The following is a 26,121-nucleotide window of genomic DNA, read 5'->3' on the forward strand; positions in this document are numbered from 1 at the left end:
GGTCTCAAGTGCCTCCCAAACATATCTCAGTACTTTTTGCGCTGCTGCTTTTTCTCCATCTGTGCATCTGGAGTAAAACTTGCCTACCTAAAAGAATACTCAAACCCAACTCTTTAGACCAGGTGTAGAAAGGACATAAGTTAAACACCATCCTCATGCACCTAGAGTACAGCATAAGCAAGCACACGATGCATTCATTTTCAGGGCTCTGTAACTTCAACAGCCTCTCAGCTCAACCACCACTGGGCACTATAATGGCATCATTGTGCCCACCTCCAACACAGCTGAATCATATCTGAAGACAAATAGATATTTGCAAAGCAACTACCTGACTGGATTTATTTTATCTTGGTACCTGATTTACTTACCATATCTTGGAGACAGTGGAGCCCACCACCATCAAAGCTTTATAAAGTTTGTTAAAATTTTTCTCTGTTATTGCATCTTAATAGTGACATGCAGTTGTGGCATAATGCAATGGAGACAACATAGAACAATATTTTACAGCATGTAACTGATTTCCACTTCTTTTCATATTGACACTTAAATGAGTGAAAGAGTTCTCATGCATTCACATACCTGCCCATCATTTCTTAAAAGAGATTTTGCTGACTGTCTCTACTGTCTCTAAGCTCACACACATAGGCACAGGGCAATTCAAAGAAGAGGCATACAGGAGAAAACTATATGGTCTCTTACAAAATAGACTTTTTTTTCTCTTTTACAATGTAAATTAAGTCAGTTGAATCATTATTTAAGTATAAAAGTTTGATAAGGAATTTTCTATATGGCTCTTGTTTTGGAAAATTTGTCTCCTAGTTCCTTCTTGGGCTGTACATGCCTTCATTCACCAGTTAAAAAAACCCATTTGATCCACTAGAGACACCATATTGCTAGTGCAAGCACTGAAAAATCTGCATTTAGCAGTTCACAGACATATGTGAATAGGAACATTTGTAGAGAAATTACCTTTGACCAGCATCTCAAACTCAGTGTGTGAAATTTTCTTGGCCTGCAAGTCAATCTTCAGTGCCAGAAGTAGTGTAAACAGGAACCTGTGATTTTCATATAGCCCTCGAACTGTGTACTTGAAGACTTCATAGGTGAGATGCTCAATTATGTATTCTACCCTTTTTGCTGTGATCTGAGATTTCTGAGATCTCTCCAGTGATAGCTCAAAAATGCCAAGGAACTGCCGTAAGGATGTTTGGTACATGACATTAACCAAGCTCATTTCCACAATCAGGAAATAAAGGATGCTACCACGATGAGCAACAGGCCGATACTCTTCACGTGCAGTATTGATTTTCACCTCTGTCTCCGCTGCTATGTTTAATTTTTCACTGACCTTAATTGAAAAGACCATGCAGATTAAGGCATGTCACTTGTGATTTATACTGTACAAGTAAAAAGAAAATGTCTCGACTAAGATCACAATGGTATTTTCAGTCAATTTTTGCTTCCCTCTGCCAGTGTTTCAATGCAGACATTGTGTCTTCTTGTGTTCAAACACAAAGCACAATGGGATTTGACTCAGACTTACACCTGCAGAGTACACATGGAATATAAAGCAATACCCAGGTAACAGTTTAATTTTGCAGCATTTTATGGAGAAAAAACGATAGTGTTTCTACTATTTATTTGTTAAGAAGCCTGATGTTATATAGTGGCTCTGAATGGAAAAAAGAATCTTTCTACAAATAATCTTTAAATTAAAATTACAAAAATGCATGCACACTACATTAACAATTCACCTCTTCTGCTGTTGTTTTAGTGATTCTTAAGACTTGTATCAGAGACTCATCTTCAACCAAAGAGCCCTCTGTACCGGTTAGACGGACGAGTAGATTATCTTCAAGCTCTTGCATTTTCCTTTTGTTAGATGTCACTTCTTCCATCAGTTTGCCTCTTTCTGCCTCCAGTTCCTGTATTCAGAAATTTTCCTTAGAATACTTCAGATTAATTCAAAGAGGGACTCCTTGTAATGACACAGAAAATATGTGATTTCATGCATGACAGACTGGGGGCTTTGCTGCTTTTTCTATAAAACCCAGAAGTACTACACACTGAAGTAATTCCTATGTATACTGCATTTGACTAATGTAGCATGCTGAGGAGTAAAAACACATCGGAATTACCAGGAAAAGCTTTCTCACAGTAAGATGCACAAAGTGCTAAAACTAGTTTCCAATGGGAAGTGATAAAAGGACTGAAAGATGCATTGTATGGATGGATTTTATGTTGTTAGAGAAGCTGACTGGATGACCTTTCTCATTTCTAATGTCTATGATTCTAAGATACGCTCCTCTGCTGCCTGTAAAATAGGAAGCGTTACCATTATGATCTATGTCATTTGGAATTTGTATGCTATTTCTACAAAAAGTGGCAAGGGAACAATGACAGATAAGTCAACACAATGCCAAGTGAAATGAGGCATCTGCACAGCACAGTCCAACACAACTAAGGGATACACTTGCTGCCTACCTTTACCTAATCAGTCAAATCAACCTTCCTGTAAGAAAAGGACAGTTAATAATGCCAGTCTAGCTACACCTATGACTTCAGTTTATTTTCATTCTTCTCAACATGCCAGTTTAGAGAAAAAGGAGATGTACAGGTTTATGCAGGACAGGACAGGCTTTCCTGCATTTTGAAGAAGTATCACATTTCTCTACTCTCACAAATTTCTTCTTTGGAAATTTGTTTTTAATATATTCTAGGGCTATCCAATGAAGCTCTGTGGAAGGTACAAACAACTGCATCCTAAAAGAGAAGAATGACTCAAGCATCAGTGATTCAGCTCTATTTTTTGGTGCATTTTCTCCTCTTTTTTTATCATTAAAGAAAAAAAAAATTACACAAAAGGAGTTGTTCTACATAATACTCAAACATACATTTAAGTACATGCTTAAATTCTACTTGTGCTTAGTTTAAGAACAGGCACCTCATCCATTCTAGTTGTAAGTCTGTAAAGAGTATCTTTCAGAAAATTAGTGAATATACCAGGTGCCAGGCTCTTGTTTGCAAGAGGATTTCACAACCACATTTGTAACATGAAAAATAGCTGACTTGAACATAAATAGTGGCAGTAACTTCATTATCAAAGGACAAAAGGATGCTAACATTTTTTTATAATATAGTTACAGAAGCAACCTTTGAAGCTCAGTCATCATAAACTTGTCTTTGTATTTGTAACAGATAACCTGCTCTTCAGATTCTATCTTTGTGCTCTGTCTTGTCTTTGAACCATATTTATCTGAGCTCCAGTGACTCTGGCTATCTACCACAGGACATTCATCTCTTATTCAGACAGAAGTGACAGAACAACTGTGATGTCTTCCTGTCTCCTAAAGGGAAGAAGTTTATTAAATGTTGTTCACCTGCTACCACTTCCCTGTGCAGCATGTAGTGCTGATACCAACCGACTACCCCCGCAGCTCTCTTCAGCTAATACACAGCACTGGATGAATATTTTTAAGTGAGCATATTTTTGCCAAATGCAGTCAGGTGTTGCTACACATACTCAATATGAATTCTTATAACAGTTTTGCACAGGCAAAAAAGCACAGAGCAAGAGTATTTATGTGTGGGGAGATGAGCAAGTATCTGTCTTTATTTAAGAGTTTACAAGTAGAACCTTCTATATAGGTCGTTAGAAAACAATGTCACTTCTATCTTGATTTAAACCTCTGTCTCCCATCTGAGAGGAGTTGTTACTCAGTCCCAGCTACTCCTGATGATGCTGTTCAATTTTGCTTATATAAGCATACTTCTATTAGAGTAAAGATTAACTGGTTTGAATCCCTAGCCTTTGTTCCACCCTGCTAGTAGACAGCTCTTCCTCAGTACCCACTTTTGTAAATTTTCCATTTTTCACTGAATAATTCAGAGGGAGTTTGGGCTTTTCTAGCCTCTTGTTGTGACTGTCAAACTGAAAGAATACATAGAATACATAGAATACATAGAATAAACCAGGTTGGAAGAGACCTTCAAGATCATCGCATCCAACCCATCAACCAATCCAACACCACCCAAACAACTAACCCACGGCACCAAGCACCCCATCAAGTCTCCTCCTGAAAACCTCCAGTGATGGCGACTCCACCACCTCCCCAGGCAGCCCATTCCAATGTGCAATCACTCTTTCTGTATAGAACTTTTTCCTAACATCCAGCCTGAACCTCCCCTGGTGCAGCCTGAGACTGTGTCCTCTTGTTCTGGTACTGGCTGCCTGGGAGAAGAGACCAACATCCGTCTGTCTACAACCTCCCTTCAGGTAGTTGGGTAGTTCAGGTAGAAGGGCACTTAGCTTCTAGTCCCAGCTTCAGCAAATGCTTGTCTGAGCAAAGTGGAAAGGTGTTGGCTAGAGAAAGTGATGGCATCACTAAAGCACACTGGTTAGAACGTGCTTTGGCAAGTCAAAGAAGGAGGAAAGAATTCCTTTAGGTGGGAAACTGCTCCCACATGAGAAAGTCTACCTGAGTTACTTCTTAAAACAGCAGCTCTGCTAATCCAAACCTTAATCACTGTTACATTTCTCATGAAGACACAATTATGAAATGTTCCATTTGAAATGTCATTTAATAATTTGATGTGAAATACAACTTTTACTTTAATGAGAAAGGAAGAAAATATTTCATCTTAGTGTAATGGGACCAAAGCATTCATGTATTTAGTGGTACAACTGCCACAGTAAAAACCCCACATTTGTCCCCAGTGCCTATGATGGATGGACTCCCAAGTTTTTGGATAACCAGGCTATGAAATTACATCAATTTTTTAAAAAATTATATAAGAATTAAATTATTTTGGAGGACATCTCAGATTTTGTATTATGAAATAAAACTCCTGAAAAACACATGAGAGAAGATTTAATTCCTTATATTTGCTTCCACATAATCAATGGAAATTTTAGTAAGGGCAGACTTAAGTCAGTGTTCCTCCTGAAAAATCTCATATCTCCTTAAATGCTAGAGCCTGGCTGGTAAAAGTAGTTCAAGTTCATAAGCATTTATTCATGCAATTCAAATTAAGTTTAAAAAAGAATTCAGAATATAGGAGGTTTCTGACTGAACAAGGAACTTTTGCTACATATGAAGGAATAAAGATGCTGTATATATGTCATGTATAGGCCTGTGATGTATTTTTAATGAATAATTTTGTTTCTTCCCTTTCCAAGGCCAGATCTTAATGTTTAGGTCCCTCCATTCAATTAAAAAAGCAGCTCCACATTGTCTTTCATCAAATGCACAGTACCCTGAACTTCTGTTCACATTTCAGTTTTCTAGTTCTCGTATTTAATTGCCCACAAGACATAGAATACATCCATTCATGATGCAGACACTGAACAGGCCTTCCCTCCACACAAATAGTGCAAACAACCAGATACCTGTTTTTCTGTGAGGATGACTCGGCCAAGGAGCTGATCTTCCAGCCCTTTCATAGTAACAGTAAAGTCAATCACTGTTGTTCTTGCACTGATTTCTGGAGTATAGGCTGGATTAGCCAATTTTGTTGTCATGTAAAGGGTAAACCCCTTCATCAGATCTACCTCCTTGTCACCTACTTTCACCTGCAAATAAAACATATTCTTTGATTTTCAAAAGCTGGATTCAGAAAAAGCTGCTGTTTCCAATGGGAAAAAGAATTGGTTGTTTTTTTTCACATTTTCATTTACACTTTCCACATTTTCTGCTTCAAGGGTGAAATCCCCCAACCCCATGAGTTCACTGCTCTTTTTCCTAAGCGTTGCAAAAGTGTGAATCACTGTAGTGCCCACTCTACCCGACACCAGCATCTCTTCTGCTGTTTTTCACCATAATGTTCACAATTCATCTTACTTTGTGTGATGAACCAGATTTTATGAAATTTTTTTCCAAGATGTTATCAAGAGCAGGATCAAGTTCCTCTCCAACATCTTCTATTAACAAAGGTCGGCCAAGGGACAGGCAGTCTTCTACATGGCTTCTGAAGAACTTGTGGTTCATAGCTGTAACCTAGAAAGATTTGCTCACAGTACAGCACGCCTTTGCAAGCACATAGAAAACAGCATAGCATCTATTGCAGCTTTCAAAAATTATACTCACTCTACAGAAATTATTACATCTTAGGGACCAAGACTCACCTCTGCTGAAATGATAGATCATAGAATCACAGAATCAGTAAGGTTGGAAAAGACCTCAAAGATCATCAAGTCCAACCTGTCACCCAACGCCTCATGAATACTAAACCATGGCACCAAGTGCCACGTCCAATCCCCTCTTGAACACCTCCAGGGATGGTTACTCCACCAACTCCCTAGGCAGCACATTCCAATGGCTAACAACTCTCTATGTGAAGAACTTTCTCCTCACCTCGAGCCTAAACTTCCCCTAGTGCAGTTTGAGACTATGTCCTCTTGTTCTGGTGCTGGTTGCCTGGGAGAAGAGACCAACCCCCTCCTGGCTACAACCACCCTTCATGTAGTTGTAGACAGCAATAAGGTCTCCCCTGAGCCTCCTCTTCTCCAGGCTAAACAATCCCAGCTCCATCAGCCTCTCCTCAAAGGGTTTGTGCTCAATTTGCTTTAAGCTTAACAGAAAAGAGGATCCCTATTGCCTGTTGCTGTTTATTTCTTCTTTTTTTTACCTACATATCTATCTAATCACTGTAGTATCCTGATACCTTTTAAATATTTGGGGGTTTTATGTTCAGAACACTAAAGTGAAGCAGGGAAATACTTATAGGGCTCAGACAGGGAACCAGTGTTACATAGGAGACCTGGTCTCACATCAGATGTTCAGTTTCCCATTCAACTCCCATTTCATGACACAAAATCTTAAAATTGTTAAAAATCACACAAACTCTTTTTCACTTATTTGAATTTAATAAATTTATCACAAGCCTTTGAGATGATAATTGAATAGACTTAGGGTGATTTTTTTACCAGAAAAAACTCTAGAATAGACATGGTTTTAAAACAAATCCTTGTCTTGCAGGCAGGACACTCTTTTAAAAGGGTGTAATTAAAAGATCTAGAGCAATATCACACAGTCTTAAGACAGTATACTACCTAAAAATAAATACTATGTTCCACCACTTTACACTTTTACTCTTGTAATAACGTAGGCATATGTGTATCCAACAAAACATCATGTTGCCTACTGAGAGATAAAGTTAGTGTCTTAGAGACCAACAATAGAACCCTAACAAAACCATAGCAAATTGCAATGCCCCAGATGTAAAAGCATAATCTAAATGCTTTGGTATTTAGGGTCTTGACACAACTCTGTTCCTCCTGGATTATACAGAAGGAGAACTCAGGTTCTTCTAACAATGTCTAAAAGCAATAACTGACTGAATTTTCATCAGGAAAGCTTCCTCTGCATTTTGAGTCTGCATCTGTACCTATTCCAAGACATGTTAAGTCTTGAGAGTCCTCAGGAGCTCAGTGCTTAAGCCCTGCCAAGATTTACAATTCATAGGCTGGATATTCACACATACTGACTACTAGGCCAGCCTGGTAGACATTTTAATCTGGTTCATCAGTTAAATGTCATCATCACTTACAGTGCATGAATAGTAGGGAAAGAGTATTTTGATCTATATCTCCCAGTCCCTGCTTTGGTGAATATGATATAAGATCCTTAAACAATTACTAGACCAGAGAATGGTCTAGTGGAACTTGTGTGGTTGTGGTCTGCTTCTGCATGCTGTTACATCACAAGAGCAGGAGACAATACAGACCCAGTGCCAGATAAGGGAGTTGCATCTGGGAGGATTTTTTAAAATTATTGAGGAAAAGGTTGCAGCATTGCAGAAAGAGTCCAAGTAGGTCCCTGACTGATGAAGATTCACTGTTACCACTCCTGAGCTCAGTTTAGTAGTTCTCTGAAACTGTGAGCAGGTCTCAAAGAGAGTGGCACACGAGATACATCCTTCTGTCTCTTGTTTCCTATTGGTCACTCACACCAGTATTTCTTGATCCAGTTTGGGGTCTAATGTAATTTGGAGGAAGCCATGTTATTTACTGTAACACAGTAGATTTCACAGACACAAAATGCCTAAATTCTGTCAATACAACTTGTATGCCCTCGGAGAGATTTTAATAATATTTTTAATAAAGGAAACAACATTTTCAAGATTTTGGAATGTTGTACATTATTTTTCAGTATATTCTCAGTCAGTATTTCCTATTTCCATAGCAGTTTTTGAGCATCTTCAAATTATCAGAAAATGGATTTAGTGTGGGATGGAATGTAGGGCCTTTGTAAACAATGCTAGGAAATAGAGATCGAGGTCACACTATAGAAGGTTAAGGAATTAGCTGATGACACCACCATGATGCCATCAGCTGTCTGGATGTTATCACCCTCAACTTCATTCTCAGTTTCTTTTTCTTATCCATCACATCATTCACTTCATTTGGAGTGAAGGCAGTATTTCATGGTGTTCATAATCTACAATTGTAGAATACATTTCACTTATTAACAACTAATTCCTTCGTGCCATATGGCCTGGATTTAGATCTTTATCATAACTTAACTTATTCTTACTGGTGAAACAAAGCATGGAGACTAGGCTGATTAGAAAGATAAAGAGAGGGGGGAAAAAAAGTTGAGAATGGAATAAAAATCCCAGATCCTAAACAGGGTGTGTTGCTAGATCAAAAATGAGAAGGGTGAATAAATAAAGCAATAAATAATTTCATGACATGTAATTAATCATGAAGATGCAGCCTAAATTTTGGGTTTCTACTTAATATAGCTCAAAGAGCATCATTCTTTTTCCAGTTTCTCCTCTCTTTACTTTTTTTTTCTTTTCCTCTTTTCTTTCTAAAGTGCTTACCCTAAAACATTACTTATGTGGCACCAAGTGCCTGATCCTCTCTGGTCTTAATTTTGCAAGTCACTTCCTTCCCTCTATGTCTGTGTTTATTTGGGTGTTTTTTTCCTCTCTGACAAGTAATTTAAAGATTAATCATAAAAATCATATGGCAATTCAAATTTGCTTTGGAAAGCAAAGCAGTACAAGCTATTTTACCCTGATACAGATAGGTCACAAATTCTGCATCAATCTTGTTTTAATGTTTCCATAACATCAGATTTAAATTACAAAGATTTAAATATCAAAGATGATCATAGGAAAAGCAGTTGATGTGAACTGGCACATATAAAAAATATTACATTAATTATTTACCTGGAGTCCATTATTCTTTTCCATATTTTTAATCCAGATCTTTCCTTGACCTTGTGGATCAATCAGCAAAGGATATCTAGATGCTTTTGTGACAATGATGCCATTCTGAATTGAAAGGTCATCATTAGGAAGACCCTGGAGGTTCCATTCAACCACCGTTGCATTGTCAATGAGCATACCAGTAAGATTCAGGTCCTAATAGAAAATATGTAATTACAAAATTAGTATCAGTTAGGGGAGTTATACTAAAATGCTTGATGGAAGATTTTTTCTTCCTATTCTGATCATAATGCTTGATGGAATGGATTCAGTAGTTATTGTCTATTGTTTCCTTCCTTGAAAGTTTAGTGCCTAAATCATTGAATTTGAGCAACAATGAAAGTGTTGGAGAAACTCTGAAGCCAGTTCAGTATCTAATGACAAGATGATTTTGGTATTGGCAAACTCTTTTCCTGCTAGATGAAGAGGAAAATGTAGCAATCTTGTTCACAAGACCTTCCTCCTTATGTAGAGTTGTAAAGTGCCCCCCAAGGCATATGAATGCAGGATGGCTTGTGGGAGACTCAAATGAGAAAGATGAGATGTGCAATGGATCCATAGCCATGAACTATCTTGGAAAGTTATTGTTCCTATGGTCAGAACTCTTCCCATATAATATATTTTCCTAAAGTTTGACTTGCACAAATCAACTGACCTCATTACTTTTATTCACTTTGAACATTGCTTGGACTCCTAAAAACATGCATGTGAAGGAGATCAGGCTTAAAATCATAAACCAAGCTTTCCATATTGGAAATGTGGCTAAATAATTATGTGAGTTTAAAACCAATAAATCAAAGAGGGTTTTCTGTTTGCTTCTCCTATCTTCCTTCTAGAATTCTTATTTGTAATTTTCTCTACAAACAGCATGTTTAGAAAGAAACAAAAAGGCTGTAACTCCTGCAAAACTCACTTAATTCAGCGTCTGAAGCCTAAAGCAAAATCTCAAATCACAGTACCACAGTATCACTAAGGTTGGAAGAGACCTCGAGGATCATCGAGTCCAGCCTGTCTCCACAGACCTCATGACTAGACCATGGCACCAAGTGCCATGTCCAATCCCCTCTTGAACACCTCCAGGGATGGTGACTCCACCACCTCCCTGGGCAGCACATTCCAATGACGAATGACTCGCTCAGTGAAGAACTTTCTCCTCACCTCAAGTCTAAACCTCCCCTGTGAGTCTTATGATAATAATCATGGGAGTTAGTGATACCACACCAGAGGCTGAAAAACTCAAAAGCCTTTTTACCCCTTTGACTTTGTACTGTGATTATTGAAGAATCTGAATGAAGCAATGCAAACCATTCTCAGAAGACAGGGAAACTTTCAGAATCCAGTTTCCATTTGTGAGAAGGACAGCAAAGCATTTAATAGTCAACATTTTCAACAACTGGCATCTAAAACTACGTTTAACTCCTTAAATAGATGAGTAGGGTCTAACCAGCTCTGCACTTTTTCTCTTACTGCTGCAGGAAGTATCAGTCACTGCAAATCTGAACCTTCGATAATTTACATGCCTAACTACACAGAGAGACAGCTAATTTTAAACAGATCTCTTTAAATTGTTACGCCTAAATGACTCATACACCCACAGCCAGTTAATCTGTGACAAAGGAAGGCAGATGTCAAGCCTTTTGCTTGAACTGCAAAGCTGCTTTCTTTCCTGTGGTGTGAAGTATTAAGAGAAGCCCATATGCCGCCTTTTGTGAGTACTTAATGCACTGGAAAAAAGAGAACTCTTTTCTGCACACTATCATTGAAATCATAATCCTGTCTTGAACAGCAGCTATCTAAACAGAGTGGTAATTAAGGTTTGAAACTTGTTAGCTATGGCCATCTTTGTCTAACCTGTCTGCATGAAAACCAAAAAAGGCTACACAGAAACAATCAGAAAGTATTCCTCTAATTGTGAAAGATGCAGTTGAGTAGTAATGTGGTTAGACCATCTTCATAGAGGTAGAAATCTAGTTCTTTATGCCTTGCTTTCTAATGGCATTATATATCCAAGTTCTCAACCTTAAATGGTAAGAATCTTGACAGATATTCTCCAAAGTAAGTAGCTTTTAAGAACGTTTTGTACACCGAGTTTGAGAAAAAGACTGCCTGGGAGAGATATATGTAGGATAGTTCCCATACCACATTGGTAAAGAATCTTGTCTGAGACTGAACTGCTACTGGTGCATTATTAACAAATCCATGCTGGCCATACATATTAATTATTATCAGAAGCTTTCAAAGAGCTTTGCTGAGCAAGCCGGATTTATTCATCCCTGTAAGTCATAGCATAAATTGGACCGGGCTGTGAGGTTCACCATGTGTCAGGTCAAGGTTAATCACTGATACAAGAAGCATTCTGCACCACATAACATTGAAAACAAAAAAATTAAACAATCACCCCAAATCACACCTAACTCCTATGAGATGACCAGCAAGACAAACTTCTCATGCAGATGTCTTCCTAGTAAAGGTTTTAAGTGTCAAATCCCCTCAGAACCTGAAAAGAAGATGCAGCGTGGATACTAATCTACCCGTATCACAATGCTACAGTCACACCTGTACACAGGTTGCTTACTTCCTTCCAGCACTTCCCAGCAGCACTTGCTCTGTCAAAAGCTTTGACAGCTGAGCACAGGACCCATTTGGCTGTAATGCCTCCACTCCTGTACTGAGAGTAAGAATAGGATAGGATAGGATAGGATAGGATAGGATAGGATAGGATAGGATAGGATAGGATAGGATAGGATAGGATAGGATAGGATAGGATAGGATAGACCAGACCAGGTTGGAAGAGACCTTCAAGATCATCGCGTCCAACCTATCAACCAATCCAACCCACCCAATCAACTAAACCATGGCACCAAGCACCCTATCAAGTCTCCTCCCGAACACCTCCAATGATGGTGACTCCACCACCTCCCCAGGCAGCCCATTCCAATGGGCAATCACTCTCTCTGTATAGAACTTCTTCCTAACCTCCAGCCTAAACCTCCCCTGGCACAGCTTGAGACTGTGTCCTCTTGTTCTGGTGCTGGCTGCCTGGGAGAAGAGACCTGCCTGTCTACAACAAGAGAAACTCTCTGAACTATTTCTCTGGCCTTTACTGATGGAGAAAATGTATGCAGGTGTTCACAAAATCAAGCGGAAGGCAACATGGATGAGATTACTCAGGACAGTTTTGATTATTATGGCTTAAATTCTGCCTTCAGCGTGAGTTTGTCTTCCAGGTGCAAGGAATAACATTAGACACACTTCTTGAAAGTCATGGAATAGGCACAATGATGCCATAAGCCATAAGAAAACCTATGCACTGGAGAGCTGCCAGAGCTGGTACTCCTGAGTTAGTGTTAAAAGGAAAGAACACAATTCATGTAAAGGAACCATCCCTGTACAACAGTACAGCATTGCAGCATGCTCTCTTTAACAAAGGTACTACATGATGTAACAGAGGACTGAAGCTGTATGGTGAGGACCCTAGCTGAGCTGCATTTTAGGCCATCATTGCCTGCACAGACTTAGGCCAATTGAGGAGAAGCTGTAATGTCAGACTCACTGCGAACAGCCTTACCACTCACAAATGGGCATGGATTTCAGAGCTTAGATGGGAGCAAAATGAAGAGAGGTAAACCAAGCTTTACAAAATCCAGGTGTTGTCTAACTTAATCATTTCCACAGGACACTTCAAATTAAACTTCAGTAAATGGCATGGGTAGACAGCAGAGTATATGATAAGAGTGCATTAATTGGTAATACACAGGGGTGCAGAGGTGGTATTTCCTGGTTCAAAATGTGCAGAGGTCTTTTCTAGAATCAAGAATTAATCAAGCAACACTAAGAATAACAGTGTGAAGCTTTAAAAAGCAAAACGTGTCCAGAGAAGGGCAACAAGGCTGGGGAGAGGCCTTGAGCACAAGCCCTATGAGGAGAGGCTGAGGGAGCTAGGATTGTTTAGTCTGGAGAGAAGAAGGCTCAGGGGAGACCTCATTGCTCTCTACAACTACCTGAAAGGTGGTTGGAGCCAGGAAGGGCTTGGTCTCTTCTCCCAGGCAACCAGCACCAGAACAAGAGGACACAGTCTCAAGCTGTGCCAGGGGAGGTTTAGGCTCGAGGTGAGGAGAAAGTTCTTCACCGAGAGAGTCATTTGTCATTGGAATGGGCTGCCCAGGGAGGTGGTGGAGTGCCCATCCCTGGAGGTGTTCAAGAGGGGATTGGATGTGGCACTTGGTGCCATGGTCTAGTCATGAGGTCTGTGGTGACAGGTTGGACTCGATGATCCTCGAGGTCTCTTCCAACCTTAGCGATACTGTGATACTGTAAAATCTGCTTTGTTGCATTTTACAGGTATTTTCTAGCAAATCTAGACTATTATAGTGCTGTACTAAATAAAAATAAAAGTAATGGAAATGTTTATTCCTAGACTAGTTCATTGTGTTCAAAACTTGATATATGAAGAACAGAAGGTTAAAGAATGTATGGTGTAAAATGTCAGAAATACAGAATATATTAAAAGCCTTTCACTCAAAGTCATTGTTTATACTCCAAATTACAGTTCAGAGTAAAAAGTGGATCTCCAGAGAGAGTACATTTTCAGAGGCAGCATGTGAAACTGCAGTGGTAAAAGCAGAAGCAGAGGAAATCTTGGTAGTGCCTTGGAATTGGGTTGGGGCATAACACCCCACCATCGAGAGTTGGCATAACTCCCATCCTATGGGCCTAATTTGAGCTCTGCTGCTTCAAAGACTGCCTGGAAAACTATAGGGGCATGGCAATACCATTTGCTATTCTCACACACACACACTCACAAGTTATTAATTGTAAGGGGGTAACGTAAAATGTTGAAGGAGAGACTTATGAATGGTGTTTTCTTCAGTACAGATCTTTTCCATTTCCAGTAAACGCTAGATGTGGCTGATTTGCTTGACTTTATGACTGAAAGTATGGATTCAACACAGTATTTGCAAAAATTATACTACCTAATGGAACCTTTTATGATAAGGTAAATCTGCCTTAAGGTGGTATATTTTACTTTGTTTCATATATTATGCAATTTCCTCCCAGGGCAGTGATCCTTGGCCAGCATCTTTCTCTCAGATTGGCCTACATACCAATCTTGCAATGCATGACAGTACAAAGGGGGTCTTAAAACATGCTGGTTTAGAGGCTCAGCTGCCAACTGTTCAGATTTTTTATTTATTAAAAAATTGATGGAATGTGGCAGCCTGTACATAATCTTCTAGTTATGCACTTTTCCAGAACAGCACATTACTTCTTTGCAAGGCAAAGAGTAAGATCAGCACACACTGTGAACACTTACATTACTGTATGGAATCTTGTTGTTGTCCATCTCTTTCTTCCACAATTGAAGCAGCAAATTCCTGTACTCCTGATTGAAAGGTCCAGAGTAAGAGAGAAATCCAGTGGCCAGAAGAACATTTCCCACTAAATTAATAATTTGATTTTGAAAGTTTTTGCTGCTTTCTGTCCAACGAAGCTGTATGTAAAATAGAATGAAGAAGTTAGAATAAGCAGGCACAAAACTAGCATGAAGATCTAACTTGAAACAAGGGATGATGATTTTTAACTAAAGGAGGCTGGTAGAAGGAAGAGATGTTTTGCAGTGAGGGTGGTGAAACAGAACGGGTTGTCCAGAGATGGAATAGATGCTTTACCCCTGGAAGCATTCAAGCTGAGGTCAGAAGAGACTTTGAGCAACCTGACCTAGTTAAAAATGTCCCTTCTCAATACAGAGGGGTTGGACTTGATGATCTTTAATAGTCTCTTTCACCTCTAACTTTTCTATGACTCCGTGATAGATGTTGTAAAGGAGGAATGAAATGGGAAGAAGATGATGACCAGCAATCACATGAGGAAGTGGAGGAATGGTTTGGCAAACAACGCATGTTGGATAACGTATACAATAGGTATCTTGTAACCAATAAACCAGGGCTAATGGAAGACCACCCCAAGAATATCCACATAAACAAAGTCCCTACCACACTGAACGATGCAGATAGCTTTCATACTGTTTCTGGAAAATTAGCACAGCAGGGCACCTCTCTGAAGTGCTTGTACACTAATGTGCACAGCATGGAGGACAAGCAAGGAATTAGAGGTCTGCATGCAGTTATGATGTCATGTGGGTCATGGGGACATGGTGAGAAGGTTTTTCTTAGCTGGAGTACTGAAACAGGTGTATACAGTCTTGTTAGAAAAGACAGTTTGGGAATATGAGAAGGGGAGTTTTCTTTCAGGTGAGAGAGCAGCAGGAATGCATGGACTTCTGCATCTGGGACTCTGGGACTGACAATGAGCCAGCTGAGAACTTATTGTTAAGGATTAGAGGGCAGACCAATGTGGACAATGTTGTGTGAGCAGCCAAGAACTGGAAAAGGTTGCCAAGAGAGGTTGTGGAATCTCCATCCTTGGAGATATTCAAAATCCAATTAGGCAATGCCCTAAGAAACCTGTCCTATTTGACCTTGCTTTGAGTCAGGTGATGGGGCTGGGTTGGGTTAGATGATCTTCAGAGGTCCCTTCCAATCTCAATTATTCCATGATTCTGTGATTTTCTGACTGTTATTTTTGAGTTGTACTTATTCTTTTCAGATTTCTGCTCCACTCAAAGCACTCAATATGCAATCTTGGTCAGGACCTACAGGTTTTACATTTAGAAAATATACACTCAACTCAGTCTCAGTTTTACCCAAAGCTCCAAGTGCCATATATAGATTTTAAAATTTTTTGGTACGGATTTTCAAAAGTAGAATGGAATAACAGTTTTATAAGAGCTCATGGCTCTTACAAAGGCTTCAGAAAACCCCCAGTAAAGAACTGTAACTCCCTAATTTGGTGCTGTGCTTAAATTTAGAAATTCATTGAAAAATATTATAAAGCATCAAACATTTTTGATTTATATATTTTGAAGTACAGCTATGCAAACAAATGCTGAAGTTCTGGCCTCACAGGACACTATGGTTGAAGTCAAAGCTTTCTTCAACTCTGAATCTGTGTAATCAACCAGGGAATTACTGAAGCAAATAATCAGATGGGGGAAGGGGGGAGGGAATAGTATCCTGTGTCCTCTAGAAACCTCAGGCTGAAGCCAGAAAAATCTGCATAGAAAAGGTAAATTTCATGCTCAGTGCAGAGGATGATGATTAGCCCATAATTCTGTAAAAGACTCCAGTAGAAATTTGATCTTCAAATATAATTCAGGAAATTAGACAAGCTTCAAACTCCTATTCTTGTATACTTGGTGAGGAAAAGAGTAATCCCTCTTATAAATATTTTAGGGTGATTATTTAGGTTAAGCTTAATTCCTCTACTTACTAAAGCTAAAAGGAATTTGGCTCCTTGGTTTAAATCTGAAATGTATCCCAATATGAGCCTTATGATATGACATAAATCTTCATATGGAAGAATTGTTAGCACAAGAAATTGTTTTACTTTGTTAGATACATTAATTGCAAGCAAAAACAGTAACTAAAACTAAAATAAAGTGTTATATGATATCAAGATGTCACTATACCTTTAGTTTCTTGAGCACTACTAATAATCATTATGGACTATTCTCAAAACTCAGCACCTACTTTGTACTGGAAATCTACTTATCATAGTATCATAGTACCAGTCAGGGTTGGAAGGGACCACAAGGATAATCTAGTTCCAACCCCCCTGCCATGGGCAGGGACAGCCCACACTAGATCAGGCTGGCCAGAGCCTTGTCCAGCCTGGTTTTAAACACTTTCTGGGACGGGGCCTCAACCACCTCCCTGGACAACCCATTCCAGGGCTTCACCACTCTCATGGGGAAGAACTTCCTCCTCACCTCCAGCCTGAATCTCCCCACCTTCAGCTGCATTCCATTCCCCCTAGTCCTATCACTACCTGAGATCCTGAGAAGTCCCTCCCCAGTCCTCTTTTAGGTGCCCTTCAGATACTAGAAGGCCACAATTAGGTCACCTCAGAGCCTTCTCTTCTCCAGACTGAACAGCCCCAACTCACTAATATGTGCTAGTACCTTTTCTCCACCTAATCCTTCAATCAGAGCTGTGGCATTGTTCATCTTCCTTCTGCATGCCTCAGCATCATCAAGTAAGGCCTGCTTCTCTTTCATGGCACTATCATACATAGCTTGTACTTGATCTAGTTCCATTTGTTTCTCATCCAGCTGCATTTGTGCATTATTCAGTTCTGTCTGAGCAGCTGCAAGTCTTCCCTCTTGCAAGGCTAAATTTGCCTACAAACATTCAAAAGAAAAGAGCAGTTAATACCTACTATTTGGCAAAAGCAAATGACACTCATTTAATGGTACTTTCTGTACTGTACTAGGCACTTTTAAAAATAACACTTGCTTAAGACAACAGCAGGTTTCTTCCTTTTTTACATTTCAACCTGAAACTGGAACAGAGGCATAACATTAAAGTTCTTCAATGACATCTTAAAATGTTTTAATAGTATTTTCAGAATGAGCTATTGACTGCACAATAATCAATTATTTGAAATCACAATAGTCTTGACATATGAGGCAGCCCATACAATGGTTTTTGTACTATATTCTCAGAGCAAAACAAAATTAAGACTGGATTATAAAATAATAGTAATAACAATAACAGAAACTACTCATCTACAATAAAAATACAACAAATGTATTTTTTTTCCTCCTCTGGAAACTGAAACTCTAGAGACTTTTCTCCCATCGCTATATGAATTTGAATGATGAGTTGCGACATTTAAATGTGGCTTCTTAACTTCTGTATTCCTAACAGGGGAAGAAAAAATATTCTGTGAATTCTGAATGTTTGCAAAGGATTAAGACTGACAAAGTTCTTATGAAATTCACACTCACAGATAAAAGTTGCTTCCATTTACTCTGAATATTTAAAACAACGTGCTTCAATGTCATGTATATTTTAATCTAATTTTCTGCTATAAGAGTTATGAAGATGGAAATAAAATATCTTTAAAAGCTGTTTATTACAAATATGAAACTTGGCACTCTGATTCACATCAGAAGATTAACAGTAGAAGGAATATCTGGGGTGACTCTTGGTAAACAGTATAAGCACATGTTAGGGTTTTACATCAGCTCTCAACTAAAAGCATAGATGTTAGCCTTACCAAAATACAACAAAATCAACAAAGTTGCACCGATTTATACCGAAACATGATAAAATCAGCAAAGTTGTACCAGTTTAGGAGTTACACACTATCAGAAAAAAATTCGTTTACTGTAGCCACTGTGCTTATTGACAGATCCTAGAGATAAAAAGCAAAAAACTTTCCAATGGAGATAAGCCAGCAAAATGGCTGCTCATAAAATTTCTATCATGTAAGAATACTCAAATATTTTCACTGCTTATCAAAGAGTACATTAAACACCATCTCCCAGAGATAAACCCTGCTAAATCAGTGAGTCTTGTTAAACCTCAGCTAAGCAGATTTCTGAACCACTGCTGTTATTTTTTTAGTGAATCTTGGACTAAAAGTTTAAACAGTAAAGGAATTTTGAGTAGGTGACAGAGTGTAACTGTGTCCTGCTCCAGGGGAAAGGTGGAGAAGGTGAGGTAAAAGAGAGAGAGGCAGTGAAGCACTTTTCCTGGATCTTAATAAGAAAGGCTTTACAACAAAGAAGTACTTTAAAAAGATATATTATTATAATAATAATAACATAGCTATCAAATCTTACATCCCTTTGGATGATGGACACCTCACATTCATGCAGCATCAGACACAGTCTGGGCACATTTTCCCATGGCATGTTGCACGGAGCGGATCCTGCCCGTGGTGAGAAAATTCTCTTTTTTGGTCATTTGAGCTATTATAAATTCCTCTTCTGATTCTGCCTTACTGAAGCAGTTCCCTTATTAAGACATCTGTTGTCAGGCCTTTTTTACTGAGATCCAGAAAAGCTTTGCCCCCTTTCCCCAGTGCAGAGTAGTCTCTTAAACTTCATGAGGGCTAAAAATAGGACTAAAACAACATTATTTCACCCCTTGCTGACAAATAGTGAGGTTACACAGGGAACAAGGCCTTTGGAGATTTGGGAAGAACAGCCCAGGCAGAACAGCTGGAACGGAGAACTTATGCCTGGCTGTGTAGATTCGTATTTCACCTTGACATTTATGACAGTAGGACATGAACCTCGATGGAAAAGGATGGCCATATGAATTCCCAATACACATGACCACGTACACCCTGTAAATATGAACAACAGATACCCATGCAGCAATAAACTACCCAGAAAACTGCAAAAGACAGATAAAACAGACTTCCCAGATCTTAGAAGCCCTTAAAAAGCTACCAGCTGTGAGGATGTAGGGAAAACAATATTTCAGAAGAGTACAAAGAAAAATATAGTGTATTCTAACATTAAAATAAATCCAAAATTACACAAGACTTTATAGGATCTCTAGAAGATTACCTATAAAAAGAAATTATTTTACAGACAACCAAAGTTTTCAGTCTATTTCAGGTCATACAACAAAGTAGTAATACATTTATTCTGTTAGTCTGATTTGTAGGCTACTTAATCATATGTGATGAATAATGGTTGATTGCACAAGAATGACAAGGATGAGCAATCTACACCAATTCCAAAGGCAGAAAGACTCTTTGCTTCAGATTACCCTATGTAAGCATCACTATTTGCTCTCTCCCTCTCCTTCTAACTCCCTTTTAAAAAATGACATGGGTACAAACATGGCTTTTGTACTGACATCACTGGCAGGCTGGCTGGCAGCTTCTTGTGCAGAGCTTTGCCATGAGAGCAGGAGGCAAGCTCTTCTGCCAAGGAGAATCTTCTGCACAAGAAGGTTATTACAGTCACAAACAGCTTCAGGCAAAGATTTCCAGCCAATTGCAGGTGGGAAGGAAATGTGTCTCTCAACCACAAGGAACCACTGTGGCCTTTCTAATTTTAGTGGCATTGCTATGTGAACAAGCTTCACACCCTTCCATTTCATGCCTCTGAGTCACACAGCAAAGCAAGGATTCACAATTTATTCCAGTTGCACACAATGTGAAAGCCTGAATAAATGGATTTTATGTGAATGAATCACAAGGATTTGAGACTTGAGATCACATTCTTATCTGTGCTCCCAGGGAGATGGAGGCTATGCTAGAACATGCTGAGACTTGCGTGAGAGCAGCAGCTTCAGCCTCTCTGTAAAGTTGGTGAGGGGTTTGGAACACAAGCCCTATGAGGAGAGACTGAGGGACCTGGGGTTGCTTAGCCTGGAGAGGAGGAGACTCAAGGGTGACCTTATTGGTCTCTACAACTACCTTAAGGGAGGATGTAGACAGGCGGAGGTTGGTCTCTTCTCCTAGGCAACCAGCACCAGAACAAGAGGACACAGTCTCAGGCTGCACCAGGGGAGGTTTAGGCTGGATGTTAGGAAGAAGTTCTACACAGAGAGAGTGATTGCCCATTGGAATGGGCTGCCCGGGGAGGTGGTGGAGTCACCATCATTGGAGGTGTTCAGGAGGAGACTTGATAGGGTGCTTGGTGCCATGGTTTAGTTGATTAGGTGGTGTTGGATGATAGGTTGGACACGATGATCCTGAAGGTCTCTTCCAACCTGGTCTGGTCTATGCTATGCTATGCTATGCTATGCTATGCTATGCTATGCTATGCTATGCTATTCTCGCAACATCTGCTCCAGCCAATGCCACTACCTGCTCTATGCGTCTGTCTGCATGCAGCAGGTGGATGCAGTACCTGTGCCAACAAGGGTCACAGACTAAATTATGCATCTATTTTGTCTCTTCCAAGATGCCTTAAGAGAGGACTCCATAGCAGGTGGTGAGATGGTCCTCTCCCATTTAATCTTTTTGCATACCACATAAACCATGTAATTAGAAAACTGACAGAATTGACAGAATTTCAGGGGCTGGAAGGGACCTTGAAAGATCATCCAGTACTCTCCAGCACTGTTTAATTTATTAGAATTGGTATAGCCATAAGATTCTTGTTGATTCATTGCAGACTCACTTTTGCAAAGCACAAAGTATAGCTGGACCCTGATGCAAGAAGGCATTTAAATAATAATGCCTTCACCAATAAATAAACTCACACCATTCAACACCATCCCTGCTCTTGAGGGGAATGTCCAGATCACTCTGAAGAGCAGCTGTTGCTCAGTAAATTCAGGAAAAGTTACTAGAAGTAAGAGAACTCAAAATAAAAAGGGGGCTGAAACTTCATGGCTCACCACAGGGATGGAATTTTTGGAGCTTTCCTAGCATATCTCTTGTTTCAGGAATTTTAAGCTTGTCAAGTTCTGACAGCCCATTGAGCACTTAGTACTGCTGGACCAGGTCAGAAGACTTCTTGCTCATGGACACTCTGCTCATGAGCCTTTGTGGATGTGCTGAGTGACGACATTTGCCTTTCGCTTCAGTCCTCTTCTGGGCACATGACAGCTGACTGACAACTCTTCATGGAAATGCAATCTCAAGCTCCTCCTGTCCCAGATCACTGCATATTTTTTACACAGACACTCCACTGAGTTCGTATCATCTTTCTCAGAGCCTCAATATCATGATTACTTTGGATTAATCACTATCTAGGGAACCATTATGAGAGGCAAACACATGCATATGTTTTACAGATATTCCCAAAATCATGTTTTCTCTTAAATCTAACCAAATTATATGCATGCACATACATGCAAATAGGTCCATGCAGAGTGACATTAATAAAATCTTGGCTTCAATTTCTTTGCTAACTCTGACCATTCTTTGGGACTAAAAACAACCTTTGAAAGGCATTGAGAGAGATCATGCTTCTTATCTGCCTTTCACAGACTCTGCTAGCTACTGAAACATTCTCCATCTTTTTCTGTTCAGTTACATATACTGACTTAAATCTGTTTTGTTAGATGATCCAAGCCTCCCCTTCGCCCCCCAGAGTATATGCTTTCCTTCCACAGTTATTGTGAGCCTTGAATTCAGACTTGAATGCAGTTTTCCTGCCCAGTGGGCATCACCTTGACAAGGACACACTTATTTAAATGGACAACCACCAAATTTTGACATTCCTTTACTGTTACCTCTTCCTCAGGTGCAAGGTTTCCTATTATTGCCTGCTGTGGGTTTTAGTTCAGCATGGAGACAAGTGAAAGCAAAACAGGCAATAAAGTCTCATATTTAAAACAGAGTTTGATGGAAGAATCCTTGGTATGGAACAGAATTTATAAAACATAGACAAATTTCCCTTGATCATCATACCAGCCTGAAGAGAACTTAATTAAATTCACTGGAGACATCTCTAAAGGAAATTATACCCCTATATACAATATTTTAATTGGAGGCTAACGGAATCATAGCAAAAGCCAGGGCTGCTTTGTTCTGCTGTTATATTCTTCAACTAGGGTGTCAGGTAGTGATAGGACTAGGGGGAATGGGAAAAAAAACCTAGAAATAGGTAAATTCAGATTGGATGTTAGGAAGAAGTTCTTCACCATGAGGGTTGTGGGACACTGGAACAGGTTGCCCAGGGAGGTGGTAGAAGCCCCATTTCTGGAGGTTTTTAAGGCCAGGCTGGATGTGGCTCTGAGCAACCTGATGTAGTGTGAGGTGTCCCTGCCCATGGCAGTGAGCTGGAACTGGATGATCCTTGAGGTCCCTTCCAACCCTAAAAATTCTATGATTCTAATGGATAAATAGCAGAGGTTAATCCAGCAGGCTTCTTTACTAGGTAACATGTTAGAGAGGAACAGCTCATGGTCATGCTGAAGATTCATAGGAAAGTAGCCCACACGGTGACCACAGTATGACAAGCAACTACACAGCTTTGTGTTTGCAGGCAACATTTGGTCATACTTTCTGTGTTTGATTCTAACTTATGACCTCTAGGCTGCAGGCCGCATTTTTAAAGAGTGCAGGTGTCCACTTCTAGGGATGTGTTAATTTTTGCACACTGCATTTACTAAATACATGTCAGAATTAATTAGTTTCACAAGTTGTCACATTAAAGATAAGTGAGGCACCAAGCCTCTGTTAAGATGAAGTTTTAAAAACATTGGATGGATTTTGCAGGTGTTGAAGAGAATTTATCTCCTAGAACAGCAGTTAGGATAAAGCAGCTTGATTAATTCGTTCAATAAACCTGCTTTTAGCACTAGGTGATTTAGCCTGTGCTAGTACCTTATGCAGTTTAATTGTACATTTATTTTCAATTATTTTTCTAGCATCCCTCCAGTGGTTCCTGCAATATCTCCTGAATACTTTAAACATTTCCTCCCCCTGTCATCTCCAGTTCTAAAATATTTGTGACTGTTGCTATAGACTTGACAATAGGCATCACTTTGCTGAGAAATTCATGTTCAGTTTTTTTATCTGATAGTGTGACAAGAATGGAAATACTTGAATACAAAGTTAAATTTATACATAATTTTAAGTCATATATATTCAAATAAAAACTGCAAGAGCACTTTTGCAGCTGTCAGAGTTGCATCTGCATATGAAGCCACTCTTTTCCCTTAGGTCTTGCTCTCTTTTATAGCTCTCAATAGTCACATTTCAAATCCTGTTTTCATTAGAGAGCATCCCATTATTTGAAAAGGGAATTGCTACTTATATATCACAGAAATATAGTCTTCTCCATCAGTTACTTGAATCAAAATACCATGCTTTTAACGAATTTGAATCAGACCTGCCTGGATGTACTAAAAGAATATGCCAAGAGTTTTGAATATACCATTGATACAGCAGCTTATACAATAGGAACATAAGAGCAGTGGAAGCATAAATGATTGAGTATATTCCTTCAGAAAAGAGCCATAAAATCTCCTGTAGAAGCAAGGGTTATAAATCGCTATATAAATATTCAAAGTTCTTTTTCTTTTAATATGCTCATAAATGAAACATTTTCAAGACAATAAAGCTATCTGTAGCAATGCAGACAATGGTATCTGATCCCTTTCTATTGTAGCTCAATCTTACAACAGAATTCTATGCCTGGTGACTTCTTACTTTACTATATATACACTCACATGTAGCAGTCTCACACTCCAAATCTTTCTTAGAGAGATGAATACCAGGTAAGTTCATTGAAGAATACTTCTGTGCCAAGAATGGTCCCTCCACCCCTGGATTCTATTGTGGCTACAATGAGTACACTCCACTTCAAAGACTTGCCTGGAGGAATCTCATGGGCTAAGACTCTAGAAGGTGGGGTGCCCAAGAGAGCTAGTTAATATTCAAACATTACTTCCTCCATGCTCAAGATAGGTGCATTTCTTTGAGTGAAAAAATTGAGTAGAGGAGGCAGGAGACCTGCATGGATGAGCAAGGAGCTGCTGCAAAAACATCACGTGAAAGACAGAAGTTCACAGAATGTGGAAAAAGAAACTTGTCACTTGAGAGAATTATAGAAACATAGTCAGGGTATGTAGGGATGCAATAAGGAAGATCAAAGGCCTCTTAGAATTAAATCTGGCAAAGAAGTAAAAGAGAACAAAAAGGGCTTCTTTGAGTACATCAGTGGCAAAAGGAAAATGTGAGCCCACTACTGAATGAGGTAGGAGCCATGGTAACAGAGGATGCAGAGAAGGCAGTTACTGAATGCCTATATTTGCTTCAGTCTTTACTGCTAAGACCAGCCCTCAGGAATTCCAGGCCCTGAAAGTAAGAGAGAAAGCCTGGAGGAAGGAAGACTCTCTGCTGGTCAATGAGGATTGGGTTAGAGATCATCTGGCTAAACTGAACATGCACAAATCTATGGGCCCTGACGGGATGCAGTTGCAAGTGCTGAGCAAGATGGCTGATGTTGTTTCTCTGCCACTCTCCATCATGTCTGAAAGATCATGGAGAATGGGAAAGGTGCCCTAGGACTGGAGGAAAGCCAATATCACTCCATTCTTCAGAAAGGGCAAGAAAGAAGACTCATGAAACTACAGACCAGCCAGTGTAACCTCCATCCCTAGAAAGGCAATTAAGCTGCTCATTCTGTAGGTCATCTCTAAGCACATGGAAGAAAAGAATGTTATCAGGAATATCCAGCATAAATTTATCAAGGGGAAATCATATTTGACTAATCAGATAAACTTCTGTGATGGTGTGACCGATTGGGTAGATGCAAGGAGAGCAGTGGATGATGTCTACCTTGACTTTAGCAAGGTTTTTTACACTGTCTCCCATAACACCCTCATAGAAGCTCAGAAAGTGTGGGTTAGAAAAGTGGATGGTAAGATGGATTGAGAACTGGTTAAACAATAGAGCTCAGAGGGGTGTGACCAATGGTGCAGAGGGCAGTTGGAGACCTGTAGCTAGTGCTGCTCCCCAGGAGTCAGTACTGGGTCCAGTCTTGTTCAGCATCATCAGCAAGTTTGCTGATGATAAGAAACAGGGAGGAGTGGTTGATGCACCAGAAGGCTGTGTGGCCATTCAGCAAGATCTGGACAGACTGGAGAACTGGGCAAAAGGGAATCTAATGAAGTTCAACAAGGTTAAGTGTGGAGTCCTGCACTTGAGAAAGAAAAACACCACATACTAATACAGATTAAGGGTTGACCTGGTAGAAAGCAGTTCCATGGAGAAGAACCTTGGAGTCCTAGTGGATAATAAGTTATCCATGGGACAGCAATGTGCCCCTGTAGCCAAGAAGACCAATGGCATCCTGGGATGCATTGAGAAGAGCATGTCCAGCAGGTTAAGGGAGGTTCTCCTCCCCCTCTACTCTGCCTTGGTGAGACCACATATGGAGCATTGTGTCCAGTTCTGAGCTCCCCAGTTCAAGAGGGACAGGGAAATACTACAGAAAGTCCAATGGAGAGCTATGTGGATGATTAAGGGACTGGAACTTTTGTCTTATGAGAAAAGGCTGAGAGACCTGGGGCTGCTTAGTCTGGAGAAAACTGAGCAAGAATATAAATAATGTTTACAAATATGTGAAGGGTGGGT

At 39.7% G+C, this 26,121-nt stretch overlaps 1 protein-coding gene across 1 annotated transcript in view; it reads right to left on the minus strand.

Annotated features, from left to right (window-relative positions):
* The window catches only part of LOC104296863 (dynein axonemal heavy chain 5), a 167,931-nt gene that overhangs the window by 44,829 nt on the left and 96,981 nt on the right, over positions 1 to 26,121 (minus strand). The window contains exons 56-62 of the mRNA XM_054164262.1: positions 17,237 to 17,455; positions 14,531 to 14,707; positions 9,178 to 9,372; positions 5,841 to 5,996; positions 5,390 to 5,572; positions 1,755 to 1,925; positions 970 to 1,348 (exon numbers count right to left, since the gene is read on the minus strand). Of these exons, the coding sequence (XP_054020237.1) occupies positions 970 to 1,348; positions 1,755 to 1,925; positions 5,390 to 5,572; positions 5,841 to 5,996; positions 9,178 to 9,372; positions 14,531 to 14,707; positions 17,237 to 17,455 (1,480 nt within the window). The remainder of the gene's footprint in view (positions 1 to 969; positions 1,349 to 1,754; positions 1,926 to 5,389; positions 5,573 to 5,840; positions 5,997 to 9,177; positions 9,373 to 14,530; positions 14,708 to 17,236; positions 17,456 to 26,121) is intronic.

The sequence above is a fragment of the Dryobates pubescens genome, chromosome 9, assembly GCF_014839835.1.
Source record: "Dryobates pubescens isolate bDryPub1 chromosome 9, bDryPub1.pri, whole genome shotgun sequence".
Taxonomy (NCBI): Eukaryota; Metazoa; Chordata; class Aves; order Piciformes; family Picidae; genus Dryobates; species Dryobates pubescens.